Below are 25,411 nucleotides of genomic sequence, written 5' to 3' on the forward strand. Positions count from 1 at the left end.
CCCACTCTACATATGTTAGCTTGAGGCATGGCAGCACTGGAGTCCAAAGCATCTCCCCCCACCAGCCTTCAGGCAGCCAGCCAAGATCATTCTGCTCCTTCCTCAGCTATCCCAAGCTTCACGACAAAGACCCAAAAATTATTTGTGGTACATAACCTCCAATTCCCTTGGCAACCTTATAAATCCCTGTCTCTGTTCACACCTCTGGACAGGAATAAAGGACAATTCTCTTGGGCTGCCAATGGCCATCAAGGGCTCTCTAAACAGTAATTCCGGGAAAGTCCTGGCAGTATGCCCACCTCCAGCACTCAAGCAAACACAGTGAGGAACTTTGCTCTCTCAGAAAAAATACACACTATCAGGTTCTTGGGCTGCACAGAAAGCAAGAGAGAGGCAGAAGGAAGAAAGGATCAAGACGGGAGTGAAACTGACAGGCTTCTTTCAGGTAGATGGCACAGGAGAGTAGGAGGCACCCATACATGGCTGCTTGCCAAGGGACATGGCTGTATGGGGTGGGGACCACAGTGATCCTGTATAAGAAGTGCAGACTCATTTACCAGTGGTACCATCCATGCAGAAAGAAGTATCTGTAGATTTTAGGGAACCTCCAAGTTAGCAAAAGTCCTTTCAGGGTGGGAGGGATACTAAGGAGGGGACCCTAAAACAGTGCAATAAGGTCTGAGTGTGCTCAGTGACTGACTTCAAGGTGGGGAGGGATAAAAAACTGGGAGGAGGAAAACTGGAACGGTGTGTCCTGGGAAAGGGATGGAAACCTGAAGAGGGGCAGGTCACGCCACAACATTTTGTTGCATGCTTGACTTGGTACTGTATATTATTTCTTTTCATGCTCCACAAGGTGATGGATCACAAAACTGGGTGGGAAGGTATGGAGCCCATCAAGCGCACAGAGCTGGTGGACGTTGACGGCATCCCTTTTCTCAAAAACACAGCAGATAACTGGCAGCGCCTTTGGGCCTTCAAAGCTCGGCCCGATGACCTTCTCATTTGTACCTACCCCAAATCAGGTAAATGGGGAGACGAGATCTCAACAAGGGGCTTTGTCCTGGTGGTGAGGAGACAACAACATGGGGGGGGGAAGCTGTAGAGCATGGTGGATTGGGGGCCAATGGGTGAATGATTGGATCTCCATATTTCTCCTCCAACCCTTCCTGCCAGGGACTACCTGGATACAGGAAATTGTGAGCATGATCCAGCATAGAGGAGACCCTCAGAAATGTGACCAGGTCCCCATCCATCAACGGATTCCCCTCATAGACATGTTCCCTCCAAAACATGTCCCCCGAGGTGAGTAATGGGTGCTGCTTCAGAGAGACAATGGGTGAGAAGTGAAGGGTTTCTTTTTTTCTTTTGATTTTTCATAATGTTTATACATAACAAACATATCTGTTCAAATAAAAATAAAATAAAAAAACAGTTCATTGAACGTTCAGACCTCTCTGCATCCCTCCATGGGTTCTGTTTCTATATTTCTGTATCTTATTCCTGCATCTTTTACTATAATCTATCTAATATGTATCCATAGTTTCCAAAGTTCACGTGAAGGGTTTCTTATTCTTACCTCTAGGCCAGTTGTCACCCTCTGGTGTTTCAGGCTTGGAACAAGCAGAGACAATACCTTCTCCGCGCACACTCAGATCTCACCTCCCAGTCCAGCTGCTGCCTCCTTCCTTCTGGGAACAGAATTGTAAGGTCAGAGCAAGTGGGGCAGGGTCAATGGGGTCAATGAATTTAATCTAAATCAAGGTCTAGTAAAATCGTTGGCTCAGTCCCCCGCAATGTGAAACACAAATGAGAGGAGAAGGGGCCTATGAGCAGGTGAAGAGGCTCAATATTATGGACCAGCCATGTTTCATTTGGGTGTTTTCAGGCGGGTGGAGTCCTCTATTTCCTCAAAGGGCACCAGGTGGAACAAGGTGAGTGAGTGAAAGGCTTGATGTTCAGACTCCTGGGTTTCCTCCCTCTTTCCTGCAGATCATCTACGTTGCCAGGAACGCCAAGGACAACGCAGTCTCCTACTTCCATTTCTACCACATGAACAAGGGGTTGCCAGAGGCAGGAAAGTGGGACGAGTTTCTGGAGAACTTCCTTGCAGGAAAACGTGAGTACAGGTAGCTACAGAAATACAAAATAGGAGGAAAGAAAGTCTGGGTCAGTCAGAGCACTCTCTGGGTCCAGGGCCAGGGTGTCAAGTTCTCACCCCCAGCAGTTTTGGAGGGGTTTGGAGCCTACCAGAGGAATCTTTTGTGAATCTGTAAAGCTCTGTACCATTTTTCTTCCAAGCCTGAAATGTTATGGGATATATTTAGGGGAGTAGAGTGCAAGGCAGATTAACATGCATAGGGTAGTCATGTGGCCAATTTTACAGAAGACAGCCCTCTGTTTGAAAGCATCCTCTCTCTGAAGGGCTGTCCACTCCATCACTGTCCCTCAGCCCAACCTACCTCACAGACTTGCTGTGTGTATATAATGTTCAGGGGAGAGTCATGTACACCAGCTTGCACTCCTTGGAGGAAAAGGTAGTGACAATGTAATAAATAAGAAATAAGCTTGGTTTCAGTGCTATTTTTCTAGAAAAATAGGTGCCGGAACTCACCATGAACACCTCCCTCTTTCTCTTAGAATAGCAATGGCGCCCGCCTGAGAGTTTCCGGAACCTACCTAAGAGGTGCCAGAACTGAGTTCCAGCAAGTTCCCCCTGAAAAAGCCCTGTTTTGTTTAAATATTAAGACCCATCAAAAGAGAGAGTAGGAGGGGACTTTAGGTTGCTATTCAACAGCTGGCACCTGGAGGGCAGACTTTGCAGGCACATAGCAGGTCCCCTGGTCACTGCCTTCCCTAGTACAGTGAGATACTGCTGGTCTATCACAGTAATAAACTGATTGTACTTCTGTTTAAAGGAATTAGTTCTGATGCACATTAGTCACCATATCGAAATTTCATGCAGATCAGTGCCATATTTTCTGCTCTCTCTCTCTCTTTTGCATTTGTGATTCAGTCCCTCGTTTTGGGCAGTGTGATCATCCTTTCCTCCTGCTCTTCTCTTTCTTTGCAGTTGTCTGGGGCTCTTGGTCTGACCATGTTTGTGGCTGGTGGGAGGCCAAGGACCGACACCCAATTCTGTACCTCTTTTATGAAGACATGAAAGAGGTAAGCAGTTTACATGCATGCATGTATGCATCGAGTGGGAACCAAGCATGAGATGGGGCAGGAAAGACACCCTTTCCTGGGGCCAAAGGAGATTTGACCCCTTGGTTGAAAGGTTATTGCAGGAGGAGAGAACTGTGTGTTGTGCTCTAACACTGCGAGCAAGTGGACAGTGCATCCCATGTTGTTCATTCACAGTAAACCACAATAAGCCAGGAACAAAGGTGCCCACTTTAATAAAATAGTTGGAGGGTGGGGCAGGTAAGCCATGCCCCACACAATTGATCATAACACACACACGATTTGAATTATAATGCCCATCAACTTGGGGTGTGTGTGACTTCAAACATTTTATTGGGGTGGCCAAAGGGACCTTGTCACCAGGAGTTGGGTCCTATGACCAGGAGGTCCGGTTTATCGTCATTTAAGAATGTGGCCAATGAGTCTGGTGTTGTAAGCTTGAGACTGCAGGGCCTTAATCAATCAAGAAGCACAATCACAGCCCGAATCTTCCCTGAGAACAGTTTCATTTCTTCCTTAGGATCCGGCCCGGGAAATCCGGAAAGTAGCCCAATTTCTGGGCCTACAACTCCCTGATCCAGTTGTGAACCAGATTGTGCAGCATACAATGTTTGAGAACATGAAACTAAACCCAATGACTAACTACAGCTCCATTCCGTCTTTTATCTTTGACCAAACTGTGTCACCCTTCATGCGAAAAGGTGTGTTGGGGTGAGGGACAGGAACAGTGCTGAGTTCCAGCTCATATCAGAGGGAATTTTTTAGAAGCACTGTAGAAGTACCCCTTCAGAATGGTAAAGTTAAAGGTCAGTTCATTAATGCTGCATGTCCCTTGTGAAGAAGCTTCTAATTAAAGTTGGAGAGGATCTTGTTTCCCGTAGTACGATCTTGGCCATGCAGATTGATATTGTCAGACAGTATAGAACTATATTAAGTGATGTGAGAAAACTAGTTTTTAGTCAGCTTCCAGGCGACTGCAGGAAGGTAATGCTTCAACAGCCCTGGCATGGAGATGAAATCCAAGACTGTCGTGCAGTGTGTGCTCTAGGCAGATCATAATATCTGTTTTAGGAAGACAGTGACGATGCCTGATAAAAATGAGTGTTTACCTTAGGAAACTTCCCAGAATCCTCTGCAATCCAGTTGGGATTCTGCGGGGATATGTTGAAGGAAATGATAGACAAATGATAGGAAGAGAGGGTCCCATCTAGACAGGAATACATTAGATTAGAGTAGGAGGAAAAGCAGATAGGAAACTAATTTTTTTCTGGATCATGTCTCCGACCTACAGGCACCGTAGGAGACTGGAAGGAGCACTTCACAGTGGCACAAAGTGAGCGGTTTGATGATGCCTGTGAACGGTTATTGGGGGGCAGCAACCTGATCTTCCGCACACAGTTATAAGAACATCTCCCTGCTACCAGATGAGACTTCCTCCCTAACATTCCTGGAGCGGACATTTATGGGGTTCTACCCTTTGTTATTTCTGCCCTCAGTACACCCTCTGAATTTCGTGCACACAACTAAGTTAGGTCCACTGACTTCAGTAGGCCTACTCTGAGTAGAAGCTGGAAATAACCCGTTAGATTGAACCTTCTTTCATTTGATTCAGTTTTCTTTGCTTCCTTTAAAGTGGGGGGTTTGTGGGGAGGCCCTGTAAGGTGGGATCAGCTGTCTTGGCTCCTTTCTTTCTCCCTTCCATGTCAATTGACCAGGAAGGGATAAAGAAAGGTGTGTTTTTCAGTCAATCATAAGTTTAGTATTCTAGCCAAGTTCATAGCAATATTATACAGAACATACATCCATGATATAAACCAACAACCATGGTGTAAAAAGGCGGGGAAAGAAGACTGGATAAATGCTAGGCATGAAATGACTGAAATGGCCTCATAGACCGTGCAGTGATATCAAATAAATGCTGCATAGCAAATATATGACCAGCCAGCTTTTTATGAGCAATGCCCCAAATCTTGTGGATGTCTTCCAGAAAATCGTCACAGAACCTAGATCCTACCTGATACATTTCTACAATTACTAACAACACACAATAACACCTTGGCTGGTTTGAGGTTGATCAGGAAGCGCATTTCAAGGGCAAAAATATATATGCAATAGATCTGTATTACGTATGCAGTATGTAGAAAACCAAGTACGCAAGCCTCAACTGATGCTAGGACAAAATGTCAAGTTGCTACAATCTATCTTGGGGGATTATGGGATGCAGTCCTTGGATCCTCTACTCACTGAACTGTATTGTGTAATTGTGTAAATGTATGTGTTTTATATGTTAATAAAATTTAAATTAAAAATTAAAAAAAGAACTGTATTAACTCCTAAAAATATGTGTTTCTGTAGTAAAACAGGAACCAAGGTCCCTTGCCGTAATATGAATCGCTCAAGGGCCCTGCGCCCTAGAGGAAATGCTGGAGTATATTACCAGGGGGTCGTCTGGCCTCTCTGCAGGGATACTTGCTATAGAGGGTTAAAGAACATTGGGTGGAAAATCAGGCCCTGTGGCAGTAGATGCAACACGATATCCTCACATATGAACAGCCGCACACACATTAGATCACCACACTATTACGAAATCTAAACTGTAACCTCAGAAAAGTACTGGCAGAGTGCCCACAACTCGCACGCCAGGAAGTTCAGTCAGGGACTTTGCTCTCTCCAAAAAAGACCCTCTCCAGCTGCGCAGAGAGCAAGAGAGAGGCGGAAACGAGGAAGAAGCTGCTCACAAGAAGCTGCTTCACAGGAGTGAAACTGTCAGGTGGGCATTTCATTTGGCTTCCTTCAGATAGATGGCACAAGAGAGCAGTAGGCAAACATGTGGCTGCCTGCCAACGGGCACGGCTGTGTTGGGGTGGAAAGCACAAGGGTCCTATACGCTAAGAGCAGTCTTGTTCACCAGTGGTACCGCCTGTGCCCACGAGAGAGGTATCTGTAAGCTTCAGGGAACCTCCAACAGTCCAGTAAGGTCTGAGCAGGCTCAGTGGCAGCAAAGCACTGGCTGAATTCAAGGTGGGAAGGATAAAAAAGGAGGAGGGGAAGGGAAACTGGGACGGTGTATCCAGGGAAAGGGGGTGACCCTGAAGATGGGGAGGCCACTCTGCAACATTTTGATGCAGGTTCGACTTATCTCATTTTTTTTTCATGCTCCACCAGGTGATGGATCACAAAACTGGGTGGGAAGATATGGAGCCCATCAAGCGCACAGAGCTGGTGGACGTTGACGGCATCCCTTGCCTCAAAGACACGGCAGATAACTGGCAGCGCCTTTGGGCCTTCAAAGCTCGGCCCGATGACCTTCTCATTTGCACTTACCCCAAAGCAGGTAAATGGGGAGATGAGAAACAAGGGGCTTTGTCCTGGTGGTGAGGAGACAACAATGTGGGGGGAGATGTAGAGCTTGGTGGATTGGGGGCCAATGGGTGAATGACTGGATTTCCATATTTCTCCTCCAACCCTTCCTGCCAGGGACTACCTGGATACAGGAAATTGTGAGCATGATCCAGCATAGAGGAGACCCTCAGAAATGTGACCAGGCCCCCATCCATCAACGGATTCCCTTCATAGACCTGTTCCCTCCAAAACCTTTCCCTCAGGGTGAGTAATGGGTGCCGCTTCAGAGAGACAATGGGTGTATGTGTGTGGGGGGGGGGAGGATTTCATCCTCACCTCTAGGCTGAATGTCACCTTCTCCTGTTTCAGGCTTGGACGACGCAGAGGTAATGCCCTCTCCACGAACGCTCAAATCTCACCTCCCAGTCCCACTGTTGCCACCTTCCTTCTGGGAACAGAACTGCAAGGTCCGTTGGGGTCAATGGGTTTTGTTGTTGTTGTTTAGTCGTTTAGTCATGTCCGACTCTTCGTGACCCCATATAAGACAAAGTTTAGTCCTGGAGCCTCTCTCAGTTTCCGTGCTCAGCCCTTGGGCTGTGTGAAACGCAAAGGAGAGGGGGGCCTATGAGCAGGTGAAGAGGTTCAATATTATGGACCAGTCAGGTTTCAAACAGGTTTGGGGCCCCTTTTTCCTTGAAGGGCACTGCTCCAAAAAATAAAAAGGAGGGGGCAGATAGTTCACAAGGTGGAACAAGGGATGTGAGTGGAAGGCTTCGCATTCAGACTCCTGGGTCCCCCCCCCTTTCTGCAGATCATCTACGTTGCCAGGAATGCCAAGGACAACGCAATCTCCTACTTCCATTTCCACCGCATGAACAAGGGGATGCCAGAGCCAGGAAACTGGGATGAGTTTCTGGAGAACTTCCTCACGGGAAAGAGTGAGTGGAGGATACATAAATACAAAACAGGGAAAAATAAAGTGTGCATCAGTCTGAGCAAGCTTTCAGTCCAGGCCAAGACCTTTTTTGATCTCCTCTGCCGTATTAGAGAGGGATGAAAGCTACTGGTCCCCACACAAGATACACATTAGCAGAAGGAGGAAATTACTCTTGTTCACCTGCAAAGCTCTGCACTGTTTTTCTTCCAACCCTATAATGTTGTAAGTTATATTTACGGAAGGTTATGTGAGAACCAGATTAAGCAACTATTTTACTTTTAAAAGACAACTGAAGGCGGCCCTGTTTAGGGAAATTTTTAATGTTTGATGCTGTATTGTTTTTAATATTCGGTTGGAAGCCGCCCAGAGTGGCTGGGGAAACCCAGCCAGATGGGCAGGGTATAAATAATAAAATAATAAAAATATCTCATTCAATCCCCTGCAATGCAGGAATATGTGGCTGTCCCATACAGGGATCAAACCAGCAACCTTGGCATTATCAGCACCATGCTCTAACCAGTTGAGCTATCCAGGCTCTAGGGTGGCTATATGCAGGAGGACACTTCAGGTAGTTCACCAACATTTAACACCTGGACAGTGACCGAGAAGACATGGAGCAGATCATGTGGGGACAGATTCCCCCACTATATTGGGGCTCTATTGCATTTCTGTTTCAATTAATTAGTTCTGAAAAGTAGAGGGCCAAAAGTGGCGCCAGTTTGCAGAACATTTTGATGTGCTGATTTATGTGTGTGTGTGTGTGTGTGTCAGCATTTCTTCTCCACTTGCATCTACTTGCAGTTGCCTGGGGCTCATGGTTTGATCATGTCCGTGGATGGTGGGAGGCCAAAGAACGTTACCGAATCCTGTACCTCTTTTATGAAGACATGAAAGAGGTAAGCAGTTTACACCCCCACACTCCCCCACATGGTCCAGATGGAGCCTAAGCATGAATTTGGGCAGGAAAGATGCCCTTTTCTGGGGCCCGGGAGTCAAGGGACATCTAACTCAAATTGCAAGTTTATTGAAATGTGGGGTGGGAGGAATGGAGGGTAAATTATGACACTCCCAACATGGTGTCTTCCAAACATTTTGAACTACAATATTGGTTCAAGGGGGGGGGGGAGGTATATAGAAAGGAGACTTCCTGGATACCGGGATCCAGGATTGAGGCAAGTACTCTTTGGTGAAAGAATCCCATCAGAGATTTAAAATCACAAAATATGCAGCAAACTAAAGCAGGGAAATATAGGTTGCTAGACCTTCAAAAATATGCTCCTGAGAGTTCCAAAACTTCCCTCTCCCCCTAGCGTAGAAAAAGACCACATGCTTGGGAGCTTTAAAATAGTTTACTTACAAACTCTCCGAAGGTCAGATTCATCTGCTTTACCATACACATTCAGAAAAAGAGACTGGTCCCCTAGAGTTAGGCTGTGTTCAGATGGGAGAATTATCTTGCAGCCAGGTCATGCTGACCTGATTTTCCTCTGTTTGCAACTGGCACCCACCCCTTTTTCTTACCCAACATATTCATTGCTGTCTTTCTACTTGCTGTCTCTACCACTGGGCAGAGTTTGGCAGAAAATACCCTGGGTATGCTTTTTTGGCTCTCCGCTTATTCACCCCTTCCCTTAATTAGCTGGCACAGTATTAAATTACAGTTTGCTTTGTTGGAGGCTGTTTTTGTTCTTTTCGTACAACCCCGATTTAACGGAACTGCGCAGGATCTGTAACCATAAGAACAGACTGGGACATTGGCGGGCTCTCTGTGTTTCGGGGTGGGTGCATGTGCTTTGTGTAGATCAAGAAAATTACTTTCTCCCAGCTTTCTTCAACTGATGTCTAGCTGCAACGGGTACCAGCCTAGTTGCTGAGAAAAGAGAGCCGAATCAAATCAGCCCCCTGAAGCTCTTCTTGCTGTTTTTTCTCCAAACCTCTTCAAGAGTCTCTTGCACTGCAGCATTGGAGAGATTTGAGGCGGGAGGCAAGAGGCAGCAAGGGTTGAGTAGAATCAAATCCTTTGTACATTCTTTTTCCAAACTAAGAGTCTAATTTGGTATTTGGGAGATTGCCTGGGATGTGAGGGGGGGAGGGGGGGCAGGAAGCAAGAGGCAACAAGGGCCTTTCCTGCCCCATGCCACTTCCGGCTGTTTCTCCCCACTCCAGTATCCCTGATAGCTCTAGGTAGCAGAACTTTCTTCTTCTGCCGAACTCTGTGGGGATAAAACAAGAAGTGACCCAGGGCAGATCTGATTCACTTCCCCCTCTCAGCAATGCAGCCGAGCCGAGGACCTTGAAGAAGACTGGAGGAAATTAACTATCTGAATCTGCAGCCAGCTTGGCTTAAACTCACCACACATTCCTCCCCGCCCTCGGAGAATTAAGCAGCCCCAGTTTCTTATTCTCATTTCAGAACTTCACACAATTCCATGAAATAGGATCCCAAAGTGCTTTAAAACTAGGCCTCTGGTCCCCCATGTGAAAAGAACAGCTGTTACAGCTCCCTCTAAAATGTAATTTCTGAGGGCCCCAATGTCTAATTAGCATGCATGTCTGGCTATAACGCAAACCAGGCAGTCACAAAGAGCTTCAGAAATAAACACAAAGCATTTCAATAAAGGAGATGAAGAGAAACTGAAGGATAAGAATCCATCCAACCAACGTAGAATTGAGGGTTGGAGGGTAAGGCAGGTGAGGAGAAGGATTAGTCAGCTGCTAACCTTGAAAGACAATAATAACATTTCAGTGTTAGAAGGCACTTCATCTAGAAGGCTGCTCATCTAGTTAGATATGCTCCCTGGGCATTCCCCAGTATGTAGTGTTTTCAGCCATGAAAGCACTCTGTTGCTAAACTGCTCCAAGCAATTGCTGCATTTGCAGAGCACAGCTCCTGATTTATTGTGGTTTGGCATGCTTGAGCAGTCTGCTGGTGCACACCGTTGGCTTTGGGAAAAGAATAGATAGATATAGGGTATAATTTTATAGAAGAATTCCTGGATGCCTAGATCCAGGTTTGGGACAAGTACTCTTTGGTGAGAGTTCCCCAGCAGAGATTTAAAATATGCAGCAAAATAATGCATGGAGATATAGGCTGTTAGACCTTGAAATATACCTTTCTAAATTACTTCCAAAGTTCACAACTTCCCTTAGTATAGAAAGAGACCACATGTTTCGTACGTTAAAAATGGTTTACTTACAAACTCTTTGAAGGTCTGATTCATGTGCTTTTCCATTCAGCAGCAAGAAAAAGACAGGAAGTATAACTCAGGTTCCCAAATGGTAAATATTTCCAAATCATTTGTATAGAAACACAAATATGGCTTGCTTAAACCACATGGTCTAAGCTTGGAGCATCCAGCTTAGATCTCCTTACTGGTAGGGTTCACATGGTGGAATGGAACAACAAAGAGTTTGGTGACCTAGCTAAGCCTGGCAGGACTGCTTACTCTATGGTCTTAACCCTTTCATGCATTAATTAGTTAAGCGTGCTGGTTATATGAGGCTGGGCATCCCACACATACTGCTCAGCTATTTCTGCTTTCCTAGCACAAGTGAGAAAACCAAAGCAGGAGGCCTACTGTGATCATGGCTCGTAGCTCCCTGCCAAGCCATGATCACTAGCCAACGCTGGCTTGCTGGTCATGTGCCCAGTTATGGAGCAAAAAAAATCACAGTGCCTGCTTTAGCCATAATGGGAAGCCAAGGCTTACACATTTATTTATCTCTGTCAAAGAATTAGGGAATGGTGAGTTATTGGGCAGTGTATCTTATGCTGCTCAATTACAGTAAACCACAAAAAACCAGGAAATCTGTTTAATCTTCCTGTGAGAATGTGGCCAATGAGTCTGATATCGTAAGCTTGCAACTGTGGGCCCCAATCAATCAAGAAGCACAATTACAGCCCAAATCTTCCCTGACAACAGTTTCGTCTCTTCCTTAGGACCCGGCCCGGGAAATCCGGAAAGTAGCCCAATTTCTGGGCCTACAACTCCCTGATCAAGTGGTGAACCAGATTGTGCAGCATACAATGTTTGAGAACATGAAAGTAAACCCAATGACTAACTACAGCTCCGTTCCGTCTTTGATCTTTGACCAAACTGTGTCACCCTTCATGCGAAAAGGTATGTTGTTGTTGTTGTTGGTGGTGGTGGTGGTGGTGGTGGTGGGGATTAGATGCTGAGTTCCAGCTCACATCGGAGAGAAGAGGGGAATTGTGGTACTGGGGTGATGGTGAAAGCGTTCAGGGAGCAAACACTTTCAGTTTCAGAATTGCAGCAGTGTTATTGATGTACCACATAATAATAGAATAATTAAGGGTCAGTTCAATAAACTTGCATCTCCACTGTGAGGAAGCATCTAATTAAAGGTGCAAGAGACTTTTCTGAATTGGACTTGCTTCCTATAGTATTATATTGGTCATTTGGATGGACACTGATGGACAATATAAGAAGTGGTGTGGGAAAACTTGTTTTTGTCAGCCTCCAGAGGACTGGAGGAAAGTAATGCTTTAGCAGCACTGACATGGAGATGAAGCCCAAGATTGTCATGCAGTGTGTGCTCTAGATAGATCATAGTATCTGTTTTAGGAAGACAGTGATGATGCCTGATAAAAAATGAGTGTTTACCCTAGGAAACTTCCCGGGAACCTCTGCAATCCAGCTGGGATTCTGTGGGAGACCTTGAAGGAAATGATAGACAAGCTAATATGGAAGAGAGGGTTCCATGAAAATAGGAACACACTAGATTAGAGTAGGAGGAAAGGTGACTAGTAAACTGGAAATTTTGTCTGAATTGTGTCTCCTGTCTATAGGCACCGTAGGAGACTGGAAAGAGCACTTCACAGCGGCACAAAGTAAGCGGTTTGATGATGCCTGTCTACGGTTGTTAGGGGACAGCAGCCTGGTCTTCCGCACAGAGTTGTAAGAACATCCTTCTGCTACCGATTGATATTTTCTCCATAACATTCCTGTAGTGGACATTTTGGCTGATTTCAATAAAATAAGCAATGAAACCAAATGGAAGGACCAAAGTGAATTTTGTTTGTGTACATCTGAAACTATGATGTTAGTTCTATGCAAAGTAGAGTCATTTAAATGGATAAAAAGGTAAAGGTACCCCTGCCCATACGGGCCAGTGTTGCCAGACTCTAGGGTTGTGCGCTCATCTCACTCTATAGGCCGGGAGCCAGCGCTGTCCGCAGACACTTCCGGGTCACGTGGCCAGCATGACAAGCTGCATCTGGCGAGCCAGCGCAGCACACGGAACGCCGTTTACCTTCCCGCTATAAAGCGGTCCCTATTTATCTACTTGCACCCGGGGGTGCTTTCGAACTGCTAGGTTGGCAGGCGCTGGGACCAAACGACGGGAGCGCAACCCACCGCGGGGATTCGAATCGCCGACCATGCGATCGGCAAGTCCTAGGATAGCCATGGCTAAATTAGGTCCAATGGTTTTAAACAGACTTATTCTGAATTGGTTTTCATTGGCCACAACCCATGATCATTTTATTTGTTTCCTTAAAAGAGGGCTGATTCAAACACACTTTTGCCAAGCCCTCTAGGACAGGATCTGTTGCCGGTGCTCTTTCCCCCCCCTCCTTTCAATGCCACTTGACCAGGAAGGGAGAACGAAAGCTGAATTTTGCAAACAAATTCAACAGCGACGTTTCTCTTGTATTCTGAAAAGGGAAGAGCCCTGCAAAAGCCTTTGTGAGTCTCCCCACTTTTAATTCCCCAATCTCAAACCGAGAGGCCGTGCTGGGGTTATCAGCAACAGCTGCTATCCACAATGGCTCTGCTCTGCAGCCACAGTCAGGGGCAGCGGTGCTTCTGACTACCAGTTCTGGAAAGCGCAGGACGGGAGAGGGCTCTTGTGATCAGATCCTGCTGGCTGGTTTCCCATAGGCATCCGGTTGGCCACTGTGAGAACAGGATGCTGAATTAGATGGGCCATTGGCCTGATCCTGCAGGCAATTCTTACGCTCAGTAGCTGAATTGGTAGCCCATGTAATTCTGCGGCTAGAAGAGGCTCTGGTAATCATTGCAACTTTCCCCAGCAGAACAGGATAATGGTGGTGCCTGTTGGGAATTCCATTCCACCCTTTGCTGCAGATATGTGGATTGTTACATGTCACGTGTCTGTTTACATTCCAGCACAGATTGCTGGCGTGAGCGGAAGATCAGAGGGTATCACAACAGCCAGCTGATTTAGGCATTTTAAGGTAGTGGTGTGGTGGCCAGGAGGTCCGGTTTATCGTCATGTGAGAATGTGGCCAATGAGTCTGGTGTTGTAAGCTTGAGACTTCAGGGCCTGAATCAATCAAGAAGCACAATCACAGCCCGAATCTTCCCTGACAACAGTTTCTTTTTTTTTTTTTTTAAAGATTTTTATTGGTTTTACAAAAGTTTTTATAACAAACAAACATTAAAAAGACAAAAGACAAACAAACAAGTATAATTTCATAATGTCCTTTCATAAACTTCTTTCCTCGGACTTCCCCATACCTCCCCTTTCTGCATCCTCATGTCCAAATTTTTATAGCAACTTGTAAATGTTTTTTCCCGTCCTAATTCATCATAGTCCTTTCTTAATCTAATCTTATATTGCTGCAACCCTTTCTCTCTGTAAAATCTCGACATTCTAAGATTCATCAAGTTTATAATAGTCCTTAAGGTAAATCTTAAATTTCTTCCAGTCTTCTTCCGCAGTCTCCTTTCCCTGGTCACGGATTCTGCTCGTCATTTCCGCCAATGTCATATAGTCAATCACTTTCATCTGCCATTCTTCCAAGGTGGGTAGATCTTGTGTCTTCCAATACTTTGCGATCAGTATTCTTGCTGCTGTTGTTGCATACATGAAAAAAGTTCTATCCTTCTTTGGCACCAATTGGCCGACAATGCCCAAGAGAAAGGCCTCTGGTTTCTTAAGGAAGGTATATTTAAATACCTTTTTCATTTCATTATATATCATTTCCCAGAAAGCCTTAATCTTCGGGCATGTCCACCAAAGATGATAAAAAGTACCTTCAGTTTCCTTACATTTCCAACATTTGTTATCAGGCAAATGGTAAATTTTTGCTAGCTTAACTGGGGTCATGTACCACCTATAGATCATTTTCATCACGTTTTCCTTTAAGGCATTACATGCCGTAAATTTAATACCGGTGTTCCACAACCTTTCCCAGTCAGCAGACATAATATTATGACCAATGTCCTGTGCCCACTTAATCATAGCTGATTTAACTGTTTCATCTTGTGTATTCCATTTCAACAGCAGGTTATACATTCTTGACAAATTTTTAGTATTGGGTTCTAACAGTTCTGTCTCAAGTTTTGATTTTTCCACCTGGAAGCCAATTTTCCTGTCTTGTTTAAAAACCTCCATTATTTGATAATAGTGGAGCCAATCTTGTACTTTGGGTTTTAGTTTTTCATGGCTCTTTAATTTCAATTTCTCTCCATCCTGTTCTAAAATCTCACAATACTTTGGCCATCCGACCTCCATATTGACTTTCTTGTGTGCCTTAGCCTCTAAAGGTGACAACCATCTAGGGGTTTTGTTTTCCAACAGATCTTTATATCTCATCCAAACATTAAACAGCGCTTTCCTAACAATATGATTTTTAAAGGCACTATGCACTTTAATTTTGTCATACCATAGATATGCATGCCAACCAAATGCATTATTGAAACCTTCTAAGTCCAAGATATCTGTATTCTCGAGGAGCATCCATTCTTTCAGCCAGCAGAATGCTGCTGCTTCATAGTACAATTTTAAGTCCGGCAGGGCAAATCCCCCTCTTTCTTTTGCATCTGTTAGTATTTTATATTTTATTCTGGGCTTTTTGCCCTGCCAGACAAATTTCGCAATGTCTTTCTGCCACCTCTTGAAACAGTCCATCTTGTCAATAATCTGCAAAGTTTGAAATAAGAATAACATTCTAGGCAATACATTCATCTTAATCACTGCAATTCGGCCTAACATTGACAATCTCAAATTTGACCATATTTCTAGATCTTTTTTAATTTCTGACCAACATTTTTCATAGTTATCCTTATACAAATTCAAGTTTTTAGATGTTAAATTAACCCCTAGATATTTCACCTTCTTAACCACCATCAAACCTGTCTCTTCTTGAAACTTATTCTTCTCCATGTCTGTTAGATTTTTCCCTAAGACTTTAGTTTTTTGTTTATTCAATTTAAATCCAGCTACCTGTCCAAATTGTTGGATTATTTCCAACACTCTTTTTGTACTAGTGTTTGGCTCTTGCAAGGTCAATACCAAGTCATCTGCAAACGCTCTTAACTTATAATGTTTGGCTCCGACCTTTACACCTTTAACTTCCTGGTCCTCTCTAATCATGTTCAGCAACACCTCCAGGACCGAAATAAAAAGCAATGGAGAAATTGGGCACCCCTGTCGTGTTCCTTTTTCTATCTTAAGTTCCTCAGTTATTACATTGTTTACAATCAACTTAGCTTTTTGTTCGGAATATATTGCACCCATACCATTCTCAAATCCTTGTCCTACCCCCATCCCATGAAGATTCTTTTTCATAAAACTCCAAGAAATATTGTCAAAGGCTTTCTCCGCATCCACAAATATCAAAACTACCTTAGTATTTATGTTCACCTCTAACTTTTCCAAAATGTCTATTATATTCCTAACATTGTCTGAGAGGTGTCTCTTTGGGAGAAAGCCTGCTTGGTCTCTGTGAATCTTCTCCATCAGTACTCTTTTGAATCTTTTTGCTAAAATGTCTGCAAAAATTTTGTAATCCACATTGAGTAACGAAATTGGGCGGTAGTTCTTCAGTTGAGTCTTTTCAGTCTCTGTCTTTGGTATGAGTGAAATATATGCTTCTTTCCACGATTCGGGTGCCCTTTTTCCCTCTAAGATCTCGTTACAGACGTCCTTTAACGGTTGTATCAGCCATTCCTTTAAAGATTTGTAATATCTGGAAGTCAGTCCGTCTGGCCCTGGAGATTTGCCCAATTGCATGTCCTGAATGGCACCCTCTATCTCTTGTTCTGTAATTCTCTGGTTTAGATCCATCTTGCTTTGATGAGAGATTTTCTGTAATCCAAATTTATTAAGGAATTTATCTATGTCCTCTTCATTTTGTAGTCCTTGAGAATAAAGTTTTTTAAAATAGCTCACAGTTTCATTCCTTCCTTAGGATCCGGCCCGGGAAATCCGGAAAGTAGCCCAATTTCTGGGCCTACAACTCCCTGATCCTGTTGTGAACCAGATTGTGCAGCATACAATGTTTGAGAACATGAAACTAAACCCAAAGACTAACTACAGCTCCATACCTTCTATAGTCTTTGACCAAACTGTGTCGCCCTTCATGCGAAAAGGTGTGTTGGGGTGAGGGACAGGAACGGTGCTGAGTTCCAGCTCATATCAGAGGGAATTTTTTAGAAGCACTGTAGAAGTACCCCTTCAGAATGGTAAAGTTAAAGGTCAGTTCATTAATGCTGCATGTCCCTTGTGAAGAAGCTTCTAATTAAAGTTGGAGAGGATCTTGTTTCCCGTAGTACAATCTTGGCCATGCAGATTGATATTGTCAGACAGTATAGAACTATATTAAGTGATGTGAGAAAACTAGTTTTTAGTCAGCTTCCAGGCGACTGCAGGAAGGTAGTGCTTCAACAGCCCTGGCATGGAGATGAAATCCAAGACTGTCGTGCAGTAACACTTTGGCTGGTTTGAGGTTGATCAGGAAGCGCATTTCAAGGGCAAAAATATATATGCAATAGATCTATATTACGAGTGCAGTAGGTAGAAAACCAAGTACGCAAGCCTCAACTGATGCTAGGGCAAAATGTCAAGTTGCTACAATCTATCTTGGGGGATTATGGGATGCAGTCCTTGGATCTTCTATTCACTGAACTGTATTATGTAATTGTGTAAATGTATATGTATGAGTTTTATATGTTAATAAAATTTAAATTAAAAATTAAAAAAGAACTGTATTAACTCCTAAAAATGTGTGTTTCTGTAGCAAAACAGGAACCAAGGTCCCTTGCTGTAATATGAATCGCTCAAGGGCCCTGCCCCCTAGAGGAAATGCCCGAGTATATTACCAGGGGGTTGCCTGGCCTCTCTGCAGGGATACTTGCTATAGAGGGTTAAAGAACGTTGGGTGGAAAATCAGGCCCTGGGGCAGTAGATGCAACACGATATCCTCACATATGAACAGCCGCACACACATTAGACCACCACACTATTACAAAAATTAAACTAAAAAAAATCCATCCTGTAGCACCTTAAAGACCAACTAAGTTAGTTCTCGGTATAAGCTTTCGTGTGCATGCACACTTCTTCAGATACACTGAGATAAGTATCCAATGAGACCTGGTCTGAACAGAGACATTGGATTCTTATCTCATTATACATGACTAAGCCATTTCTCACCTTCTCACCCCTTGCCTTTTCCTGTAAGACCTATTACAGTCGTTAAGAGTCGTCAACAGGCTCATCTCAGCTATCTGCCAATCTCCCATTCCCACCACCCTTCTGAGTAATACCCCTCCCCACCTTCTCACTATATAGAAGGATCTGGCAACTTCTGTTTCAGTGTCTCTGAAGAAGTGTGCATGCACACGAAAGCTTATAACAAGAACTAACTTAGTTGGTCTTTAAGGTGCTACAGGAAGGAATTTTTTTATTTTGACTATGGCAGACCAACACGGCTACCTATCTGTAACCAAAAATTAAACTGTAACCTCAGAAAAGTACTGGCAGAGTGCCCGCATCTAACATGCAAAGAAGTTCAGTTAGGGACTTTGCTCTCTCCGAAAAAGACCCTCTCCAGCTGCGCAGAGAGCAAGAGAGAGGCGGAAACGAGGAAGAAGCTGCTCACAATCTAAGACTGGAGTGAAACTGTCAGGTGGGCATTTCATTTGGTTTCCTTCAGGTAGATGGCACAGGAGAGCAGTAGGCAAACGTGGCCTCCTGCCAACGGGCACGGCTGTGTTGGGGTGGAAAGCACAAGGGTCCTATACGCTAAGAGCAGTCTCGTTCACCAGTGGTACTGCCTGTGCCCACGAGAGAGGTATCTGTAAGCTTCAGGGAACCTCCAACAGTCCTATAAGGTCTGAGCAGGCTCAGTGGCAGCAAAGCACTGGCTGAATTCAAGGTGGGAAGGATAAAAAAAGAGGAGGGGAAGGGAAACTGGGACGGTGTATCCAGGGAAAGGGGGGTGACCCTGAAGATGGGGAGGCCACTCTGCAACATTTTGATGCAGGTTCGACTTATCTCATTTATTTCTTTTCATGCTCCACCAGTCACAAAACTGGGTGGGAAGATATGGAGCCCATCAAGCGCACAGAGCTGGTGGACGTTGACGGCATCCCTTGCCTCAAAGACACGGCAGATAACTGGCAGCGCCTTTGGGCCTTCAAAGCTCGGCCCGATGACCTTCTCATTTGCACTTACCCCAAAGCAGGTAAATGGGGAGACGAGAACAAGGGGCTTTGTCCTGGTGGTGAGGAGACAACATTGTGGGGGGAGATGTAGAGCTTGGTGGATTGGGGGCCAATGGGTGAATGACTGGATCTCCATATTTCTCCTCCAACCCTTCCTGCCAGGGACTTCCTGGATACAGGAAATTGTGAGCATGATCCAGCATAGAGGAGACCCTCAGAAATGTGACCAGGCCCCCATCCATCAACGGATTCCCTTCATAGACCTGTTCCCTCCAAAACGTTTCCCTCATGGTGAGTAACAGGTGCCGCTTCAGAGAGACAATGGGTGGGTGGGGGGGAAGGGTTTCATCCTCACCTCTAGGCTGAATGTCACCCTCTCGTGTTTTAGGCTTGGACGAGGCAGAGGTAATGCCCTCTCCACGAACGCTCAAATCTCACCTCCCAGTCCCTCTGTTGCCACCTTCCTTCTGGGAACAGAACTGCAAGGTCTGTTGGGTCAATGGGTTTAATATAAGTCAAAGTTTAGTCCTGGAACCTCTCTCAGTTTCCGTGCTCAGCCCTTGGGCTGTGTGAAACGCAAAGGAGAGGAGAGGGGGCCTATGAGCAGGTGAAGAGGTTCAATATTTTGGACCAGTCAGCTTTCAAACAGGTTTGGGGCCCCTTTTTCCTCGAAGGGCACTGCTCCCCCAAAAATAAAAAGGAGGGGCAGAAAGTTCACAAGGTGGAACAAGGGATGTGAGTGGAAGGCTTCGCATTCAGACTCCCCTCTTTCTGCAGATCATCTACTTTGCCAGGAATGCCAAGGACAGCGCAGTCTCCTACTTCCATTTCCACCGCATGAACAAGGAGTTGCCAGAACCAGGAAACTGGGAAGAGTTTCTGGAGAACTTCCTCACGGGAAAGAGTGAGTGGAGGATACATAAATACAAAACAGGGAAAAATAAAGTGTGCATCAGTCTGAGCAAGCTTTCAGTCCAGGCCAAGACCTTGTTTGATCTCCTCTGCTGTATTAGAGAGGGATGAAAGCTACTGGTCCCCACACGAGATACACATTAGCAGAAGGAGGGAATTACTCTTGTTCACCTGCAAAGCTCTGCACTGTTTTTCTTCCAGCCCTATAATGTTGTAAGTTATATTTAGGGAAGGTTATGTGAGAACCAGATTAAGAGGCCTGTCTTCTGTTTCAAATAACCCTATGTTTGAAGGGCTATCCGCTCATTGTCTGGTTTAAAAACAAAGAGCCATCAAAGGGAGAATCACAGAATTGTAGAGTTGGAAGGGACCCCAAGGCTCCCAGTACGTTTCCGAGCACAATTCAAAGTGTTGGTGCTGACCTTTAAAGCCCTAAACGGCCTCGGTCCTGTATACCTGAAGGAGCGTCTCCACCTCCACTGTTCAGCCTGGACACTGAGGTTCAGCTCCGAGGGCCTTCTGGTGGCTCCCTCCCTGCGAGAAGTGAGGTTACAGGGAACCAGGCAGAGGGCCTTCTTGGTAGTGGCGCCCGCCCTGTGGAATGCCCTCCCATCAGATATCAATGAAATAAACAACTATTTGACTTTTAAAAGACAACTGAAGGCTGTCTTTTAGGGAAGTTCCCTGTTTAGGAAGTTTTTAATGTTTGATGCTGTATTGTTTTTAATATTCGGTTGGAAGCCGCCCAGAGTGGCTGGGGAAACCCAGCCAGATGGGCAGGGTATAAATAATAAAATCATCATCATCATCATCTCATCCAATCCCCTGCAATGCAGGAATATGCAGTGGTCCCATACAGGGATCAAACCAGCAACCTTGGCATTATCAGCACCATACTCTAACCAGTTGAGCTATCCAGGCTCTAAGGTGGCTATATGCAGGAGGAGACTTCAGGTAGTTCACCAACATTTAACACCTGGACAGTGACCGAGAAGACATGGAGCAGATCATGTGGGGACAGATTCCCCCACTACATTGGGGCTCTATTGCATTTTTGTTTCAATTAATTAGTTCTGAAAAGTAGAGGGCAAAAAGTGGTGCCAGTTTGCAGAACATTTTGATGTGCTGATTTATGTGTGTGTATGTCAGCATTTCTTCTCCATTTGCATCTACTTGCAGTTGCCTGGGGCTTATGGTTTGATCATGTCCGTGGATGGTGGGAGGCCAAAGAACGTTACCAAATCCTGTACCTCTTTTATGAAGACATGAAAGAGGTAAGCAGTTTACACCCCCACACCCCCACACACGGTCCAGATGGAGCCTAAGCATGAAGTTGGGCAGGAAAGATGCCCTTTTCTGGGGCCAGGGAGTCAAGGGACATCTAACTCAAATTGCAAGTTTATTGAAATGTGGGGTGGGGGGAATGGAGGGTAAATTATGCCACCCCCAACATGGTGTCGTCCAAATGTTTTGGACTACAATATTGGCTCAAGGAAAAAAAATAGGTACAGTATATAGAAAGGAGACTTCCGGGCTCCAGGATTGAGGCAAGTACTCTTTGGTGAAAGAATCCCAGCAGAGTTTTAAAATCACAAAATACACAGCAAACTAAAGCATGGAAATATAGGTTGCTAGACCTTCAAAAATATGCTCTTGAGAGTTCCAAAACTTCCCTCCTCCCCTAGCGTAGAAAAAGACCACATGCTTGGTAGCTTTAAAATAGTTTACTTACAAACTCTCCAAAGGTCAAATTCATCTGCTTTACCATACAGCATTCAGAAAAAGAGACTGGTCCCCTAGAGTTAGGCTGTGTCCAGATGGGAGAATTATCTTGCAGCCAGGTCATGCTGACCTGATTTTCCTCTGTTTGCAATTCCCACCCACCCCCTTCTTCTTACCCAACATATTCATTGCTTCAGTAGTAGATAGGTAGCCGTGTTGGTCTGCCATAGTCAAAATAAAAAAATTCCTTCCAGTAGCACCTTAAAGACCAACTAAGTTAGTTCTTGGTATGAGCTTTCGTGTGCATGCACACGAAAAGTGTGCATGCACACGAAAGCTCATACCAAGAACTAACTTAGTTGGTCTTTAAGGTGCTACTGGAAGGAATTTTTTTATATTCATTGCTGTCTTTCTACTTGCTGTCCCCACCACTGGGCAGAGTTTGGCAGAAAATACCCTGGGTATGCTTTTTTGGCTCTCCGCTTAATCACCCCTTCCCTTAATTAGCTGGCACAGTATTAAATTACAGTTTGCTTTGTGGGAGGCTGTTTTTGTTCTTTTCGTACAACCCCGATTTAACAGAACTGCGCAGGATCCGTAACCATAAGAACAGACTGGGACATTGGAGTGCTCTCTGTGTGTCAGGGTGGGTGCATGTGCTTTGTGTAGATCAAGAAAATTACTTTCTCCCAGCTTTCTTCAACTGATGTCTAGCTGCAACGGGAACCAGCCTAGTTGCTGAGAAAAGAGAGCCGAATTAAATTAGCCCCCTGAAGCTCTTCTTGCTGTTTTTTCTCCAAACCTCTTCAAGAGTCTCTTGCACTGCAGCATTGGAGAGATTTGAGGCGGGAGGCAAGAGGCAGCAAGGGTTGAGTAGAATCAAATCCTTTGTACGTTCTTTTTCCAAACTAAGAGTCTAATTTGGTATTTGGGAGATTGCCTGGGATGGGAGGTGGGGTGGGGGGCAGAAAGCAAGAGGCAACAAGGGCCTTTCCTGCCCCATGCCACTTCCGGCTGTTTCTCCCCACTCCAGTATCCCTGATAGCTCTAGGTAGCAGAACTTCCTTCTTCTGCAGAACTCTGTGGGGATAAAACAAGAAGTGACCCAGGGCTGATCTGATTCACTTCCCCCTCTCAGCAATGCAAGCCGAGTCGAGGACCTTGAAGAAGACTGGAGGAAATTAACTATCTGAATCTGCAGCCAGCTTGGCTTAAACTCACCACACATTCCTCCCCGCCCTCGGAGAATTAAGCAGCCCCAGTTTCTTATTGTCATTTCAGAACTTCACACAATTCCATGACATAGGATCCCAAAGTGCTTTAAAACTGGGCCTCTGGTCCCCCGTGTGAAAAGAACAGCTGTTACTAGATCCCAGGCTCCATCTAAAACGTAATTTCTGAGGGCCCCAATGTCTAATTAGCATGCATGTCTGGCTATAACACAAACCAGGCAGTCACAAAGGGCTTCAGAAATAAACACAAAGCATTTCAATAAAGGAAATGAAGAGAAACTGAAGGATAGGAATCCATCCAACCAACGTAGAATTGAGGGTTGGAGGGTAAGGTAGGTGAGGAGAAGGATTAGTCAGCTGCTGGCCTTGAAAGACAATAATAACATTTCAGTGTTAGAAGGTACTTCATCTAGAAGGCTGCTCATCTAGTTGGATATGCTCCCTGGGCATTCCCCAGTATGTAGTGTTTTCAGCCATGAAAGCACTCTGTTGCTAAACTGCTCCAAGCAATTGCTGCATTTGCAGAGCACAGCTCCTGATTTATTGTGGTTTGGCATGCTTGAGCAGTCTGCTGGTGCACACCGTTGGCTTTGGGAAAAGAATAGATAGATATAGGGTATAATTTTAAAGAAGAAGAATTCCTGGATGCCTAGAACCAGGTTTGGGACAAGTAACTCTTTGGTGAGAGATCCCCAGCAGAGATTTAAAATCACAAAATATGCAGCAAAATAAAGTGTGGAAATATAGGCTGTTAGACCTTAAAATATACCCTTCTAAATTACTTCCAAAGTTCACAACTTCCCTCAGGATAGAATGAGACCACACATTTTGTAAGTTAAAAATGGTTTACTTACAAACTCTTCGAAGGTCTGAGTCATGTGCTTTTCCATTCAGCAGCAAGAAAAAGAGGAAGTATAACTCAGGTTCCGAAATGGTAAATGTTTCCAAATCATTTGTTTAGAAACACAAATATGGCTTGCTTAAACCACACGGTCTAAGCTTGGAGCATCCAGCTTAGATCTCCTTACTGGTAGGGTTCACATGGTGGAAAGGAACAACAAAGAGTTTGGTGACCTAGCTAAGCCTGGCAGGACTGCTTACTCTATGGTCTTAACCCTTTCATGCATTAATTAGTTAAGCATGTTGGTTATATGAGGCTGGGTATCCCACACATACTGCCCGGCTATTTCTGCTTTCCTAGAACAAGTGAGAAAACCAAAGCAGGAGGCCTACTGTGATCATGGTTCGTAGCTCCCTGCCAAGCTATGATCACCAGCCACTGTTGGCTTGCTGGTCATGTGCCCAGTTATGGAGCAAAAAAATCACAGTGCCTGCTTTAGCCATAATGGGAAGCCAAGGCTTACACATTTATTTATCTCTGTCAAAGAATTAGGGAATGGTGAATTATTGTATCTTATGCTGCTCAATCACAGTAAAGCACAAAAAAACAGGAAATCTGTTTAATCTTCCTGTGAGAATGTGGCCAATGAGTCTGATATCGTAAGCTTGCAGTTGTGGGCCCCAATCAATCAAGAAGCACAATCACAGCCCAAATCTTCCCTGACAACAGTTTTGTCTCTCCCTTAGGACCCAGCCCGGGAAATCCGGAAAGTAGCCCAATTTCTGGGCCTACAACTCCCTGATCAAGTGGTGAACCAGATTGTGCAGCATACAATGTTTGAGAACATGAAAGTAAACCCAATGACTAACTACAGCTCCATTCCGTCTTTTATCTTTGACCGAACTGTGTCAACCTTCATGCGAAAAGGTATGTTGTTGTTGTTGGTGGTGGTGGTGGGGATTAGATGCTGAGTTCCAGCTCACATTGGAGAGAAGAGGGGAATTGTGGTACTGGGGTGATGGTGAAAGCGTTCAGGGAGCAAACACTTTCAGTTGCAGCAGTGTTATACCACATCATGTACCACATCATAATAGAATTATTAAGGATAAGTTCAATAAACCTGCATCTCCACTGTGAGGAAGCATCTAATTAAAGGTGCAAGAGACTTTTCTGAATTGGACTTGCTTCCCTTAGTATGATTTTGGTCATGTGGATGGACACCGATGGACTATATAAGAAGTGGTGTGGGAAAACTGGTTTTTGTCAGCTTCCAGAGGACTGGAGAAAGGAATGCTTTAGCAGCACTGACATGGAGATGAAACCCAAGATTGTCATGCAGTGTGTGCTCTAGATAGATCATAGTATCTGTTTTAGGAAGACAGTGATGATGCCTGATAAAAAATGAGTGTTTACCCTAGGAAACTTCCCGGAAACCTCTGCAATCCAGTTGAGATTCTATGGGAGTCGTTGAAGGAAATGATAGACAAGCTAATATGGAAGAGAGGGTTCCATGAAAATAGGAACACACTAGATTAGAGTAGGAGGAAAGGTGACTAGTAAACTGGAAGTTTTGTCTGAATTGTGTCTACTGTCTATAGGCACCGTAGGAGACTGGAAAGAGCACTTCACAGCGGCACAAAGTAAGCGGTTTGATGATGCCTGTCTACGGTTGTTAGGGGACAGCAGCCTGGTCTTCCGCTCAGAGTTGTAAGAACATCCTTCTGCTACCGATTGATATTTTCTCCATAACATTCCTGTAGTGGACATTTTGGCTGATTTCAATAAAATAAGCAATGAAACCAAA

At 44.7% G+C, this 25,411-nt stretch overlaps 3 protein-coding genes across 7 annotated transcripts; all 3 read left to right on the forward strand.

Annotated features, from left to right (window-relative positions):
• The first annotated feature begins 835 nt into the window (after positions 1 to 835).
• LOC309516662 (sulfotransferase 1C2-like) lies at positions 836 to 25,411 on the forward strand. Its single transcript, XM_082195434.1, has 8 exons — positions 836 to 856; positions 18,760 to 18,920; positions 19,063 to 19,191; positions 19,289 to 19,386; positions 19,678 to 19,804; positions 20,992 to 21,086; positions 24,354 to 24,534; positions 25,206 to 25,411. Exons 2-8 carry the CDS (start codon positions 18,782 to 18,784, stop codon positions 25,316 to 25,318), a joined length of 882 nt encoding a protein of 293 aa, XP_082051560.1. The 5' UTR covers positions 836 to 856; positions 18,760 to 18,781; the 3' UTR covers positions 25,319 to 25,411.
• LOC309516661 (sulfotransferase 1C2-like) lies at positions 845 to 5,501 on the forward strand (the record flags this gene model as incomplete). Its single annotated transcript, XM_082195433.1, has 7 exons — positions 845 to 1,025; positions 1,177 to 1,305; positions 1,586 to 1,710; positions 1,993 to 2,119; positions 3,074 to 3,168; positions 3,707 to 3,887; positions 4,478 to 5,501. 7 exons carry the CDS (start codon positions 845 to 847, stop codon positions 4,588 to 4,590), a joined length of 951 nt encoding a protein of 316 aa, XP_082051559.1. The 3' UTR covers positions 4,591 to 5,501.
• On the forward strand, positions 5,799 to 12,481 carry LOC309516660 (sulfotransferase 1C2-like; the record flags this gene model as incomplete). 5 transcript variants are annotated; one of them, XM_082195430.1, is made up of 9 exons in its annotated part: positions 5,799 to 5,956; positions 6,352 to 6,520; positions 6,664 to 6,792; positions 6,898 to 6,995; positions 7,340 to 7,466; positions 8,267 to 8,361; positions 10,703 to 10,744; positions 11,406 to 11,586; positions 12,276 to 12,481. In XM_082195430.1, the coding sequence occupies 8 exons, from the start codon at positions 6,355 to 6,357 to the stop codon at positions 12,386 to 12,388; spliced, it is 951 nt and encodes a 316-aa protein (XP_082051556.1). In that variant the 3' UTR covers positions 12,389 to 12,481. The 5 variants fall into 5 exon arrangements, with proteins under 5 accessions (XP_082051556.1, XP_082051557.1, XP_082051554.1 ...); XM_082195431.1 differs by lacking the exon at positions 5,799 to 5,956 and adding an exon at positions 6,187 to 6,207; XM_082195428.1 differs by lacking the exon at positions 5,799 to 5,956 and having other exon boundaries at positions 6,340 to 6,520.

Source organism: Podarcis vaucheri, assembly GCF_965113315.1.
Source record: "Podarcis vaucheri genome assembly, chromosome: 13".
Lineage (NCBI taxonomy): Eukaryota > Metazoa > Chordata > Lepidosauria > Squamata > Lacertidae > Podarcis > Podarcis vaucheri.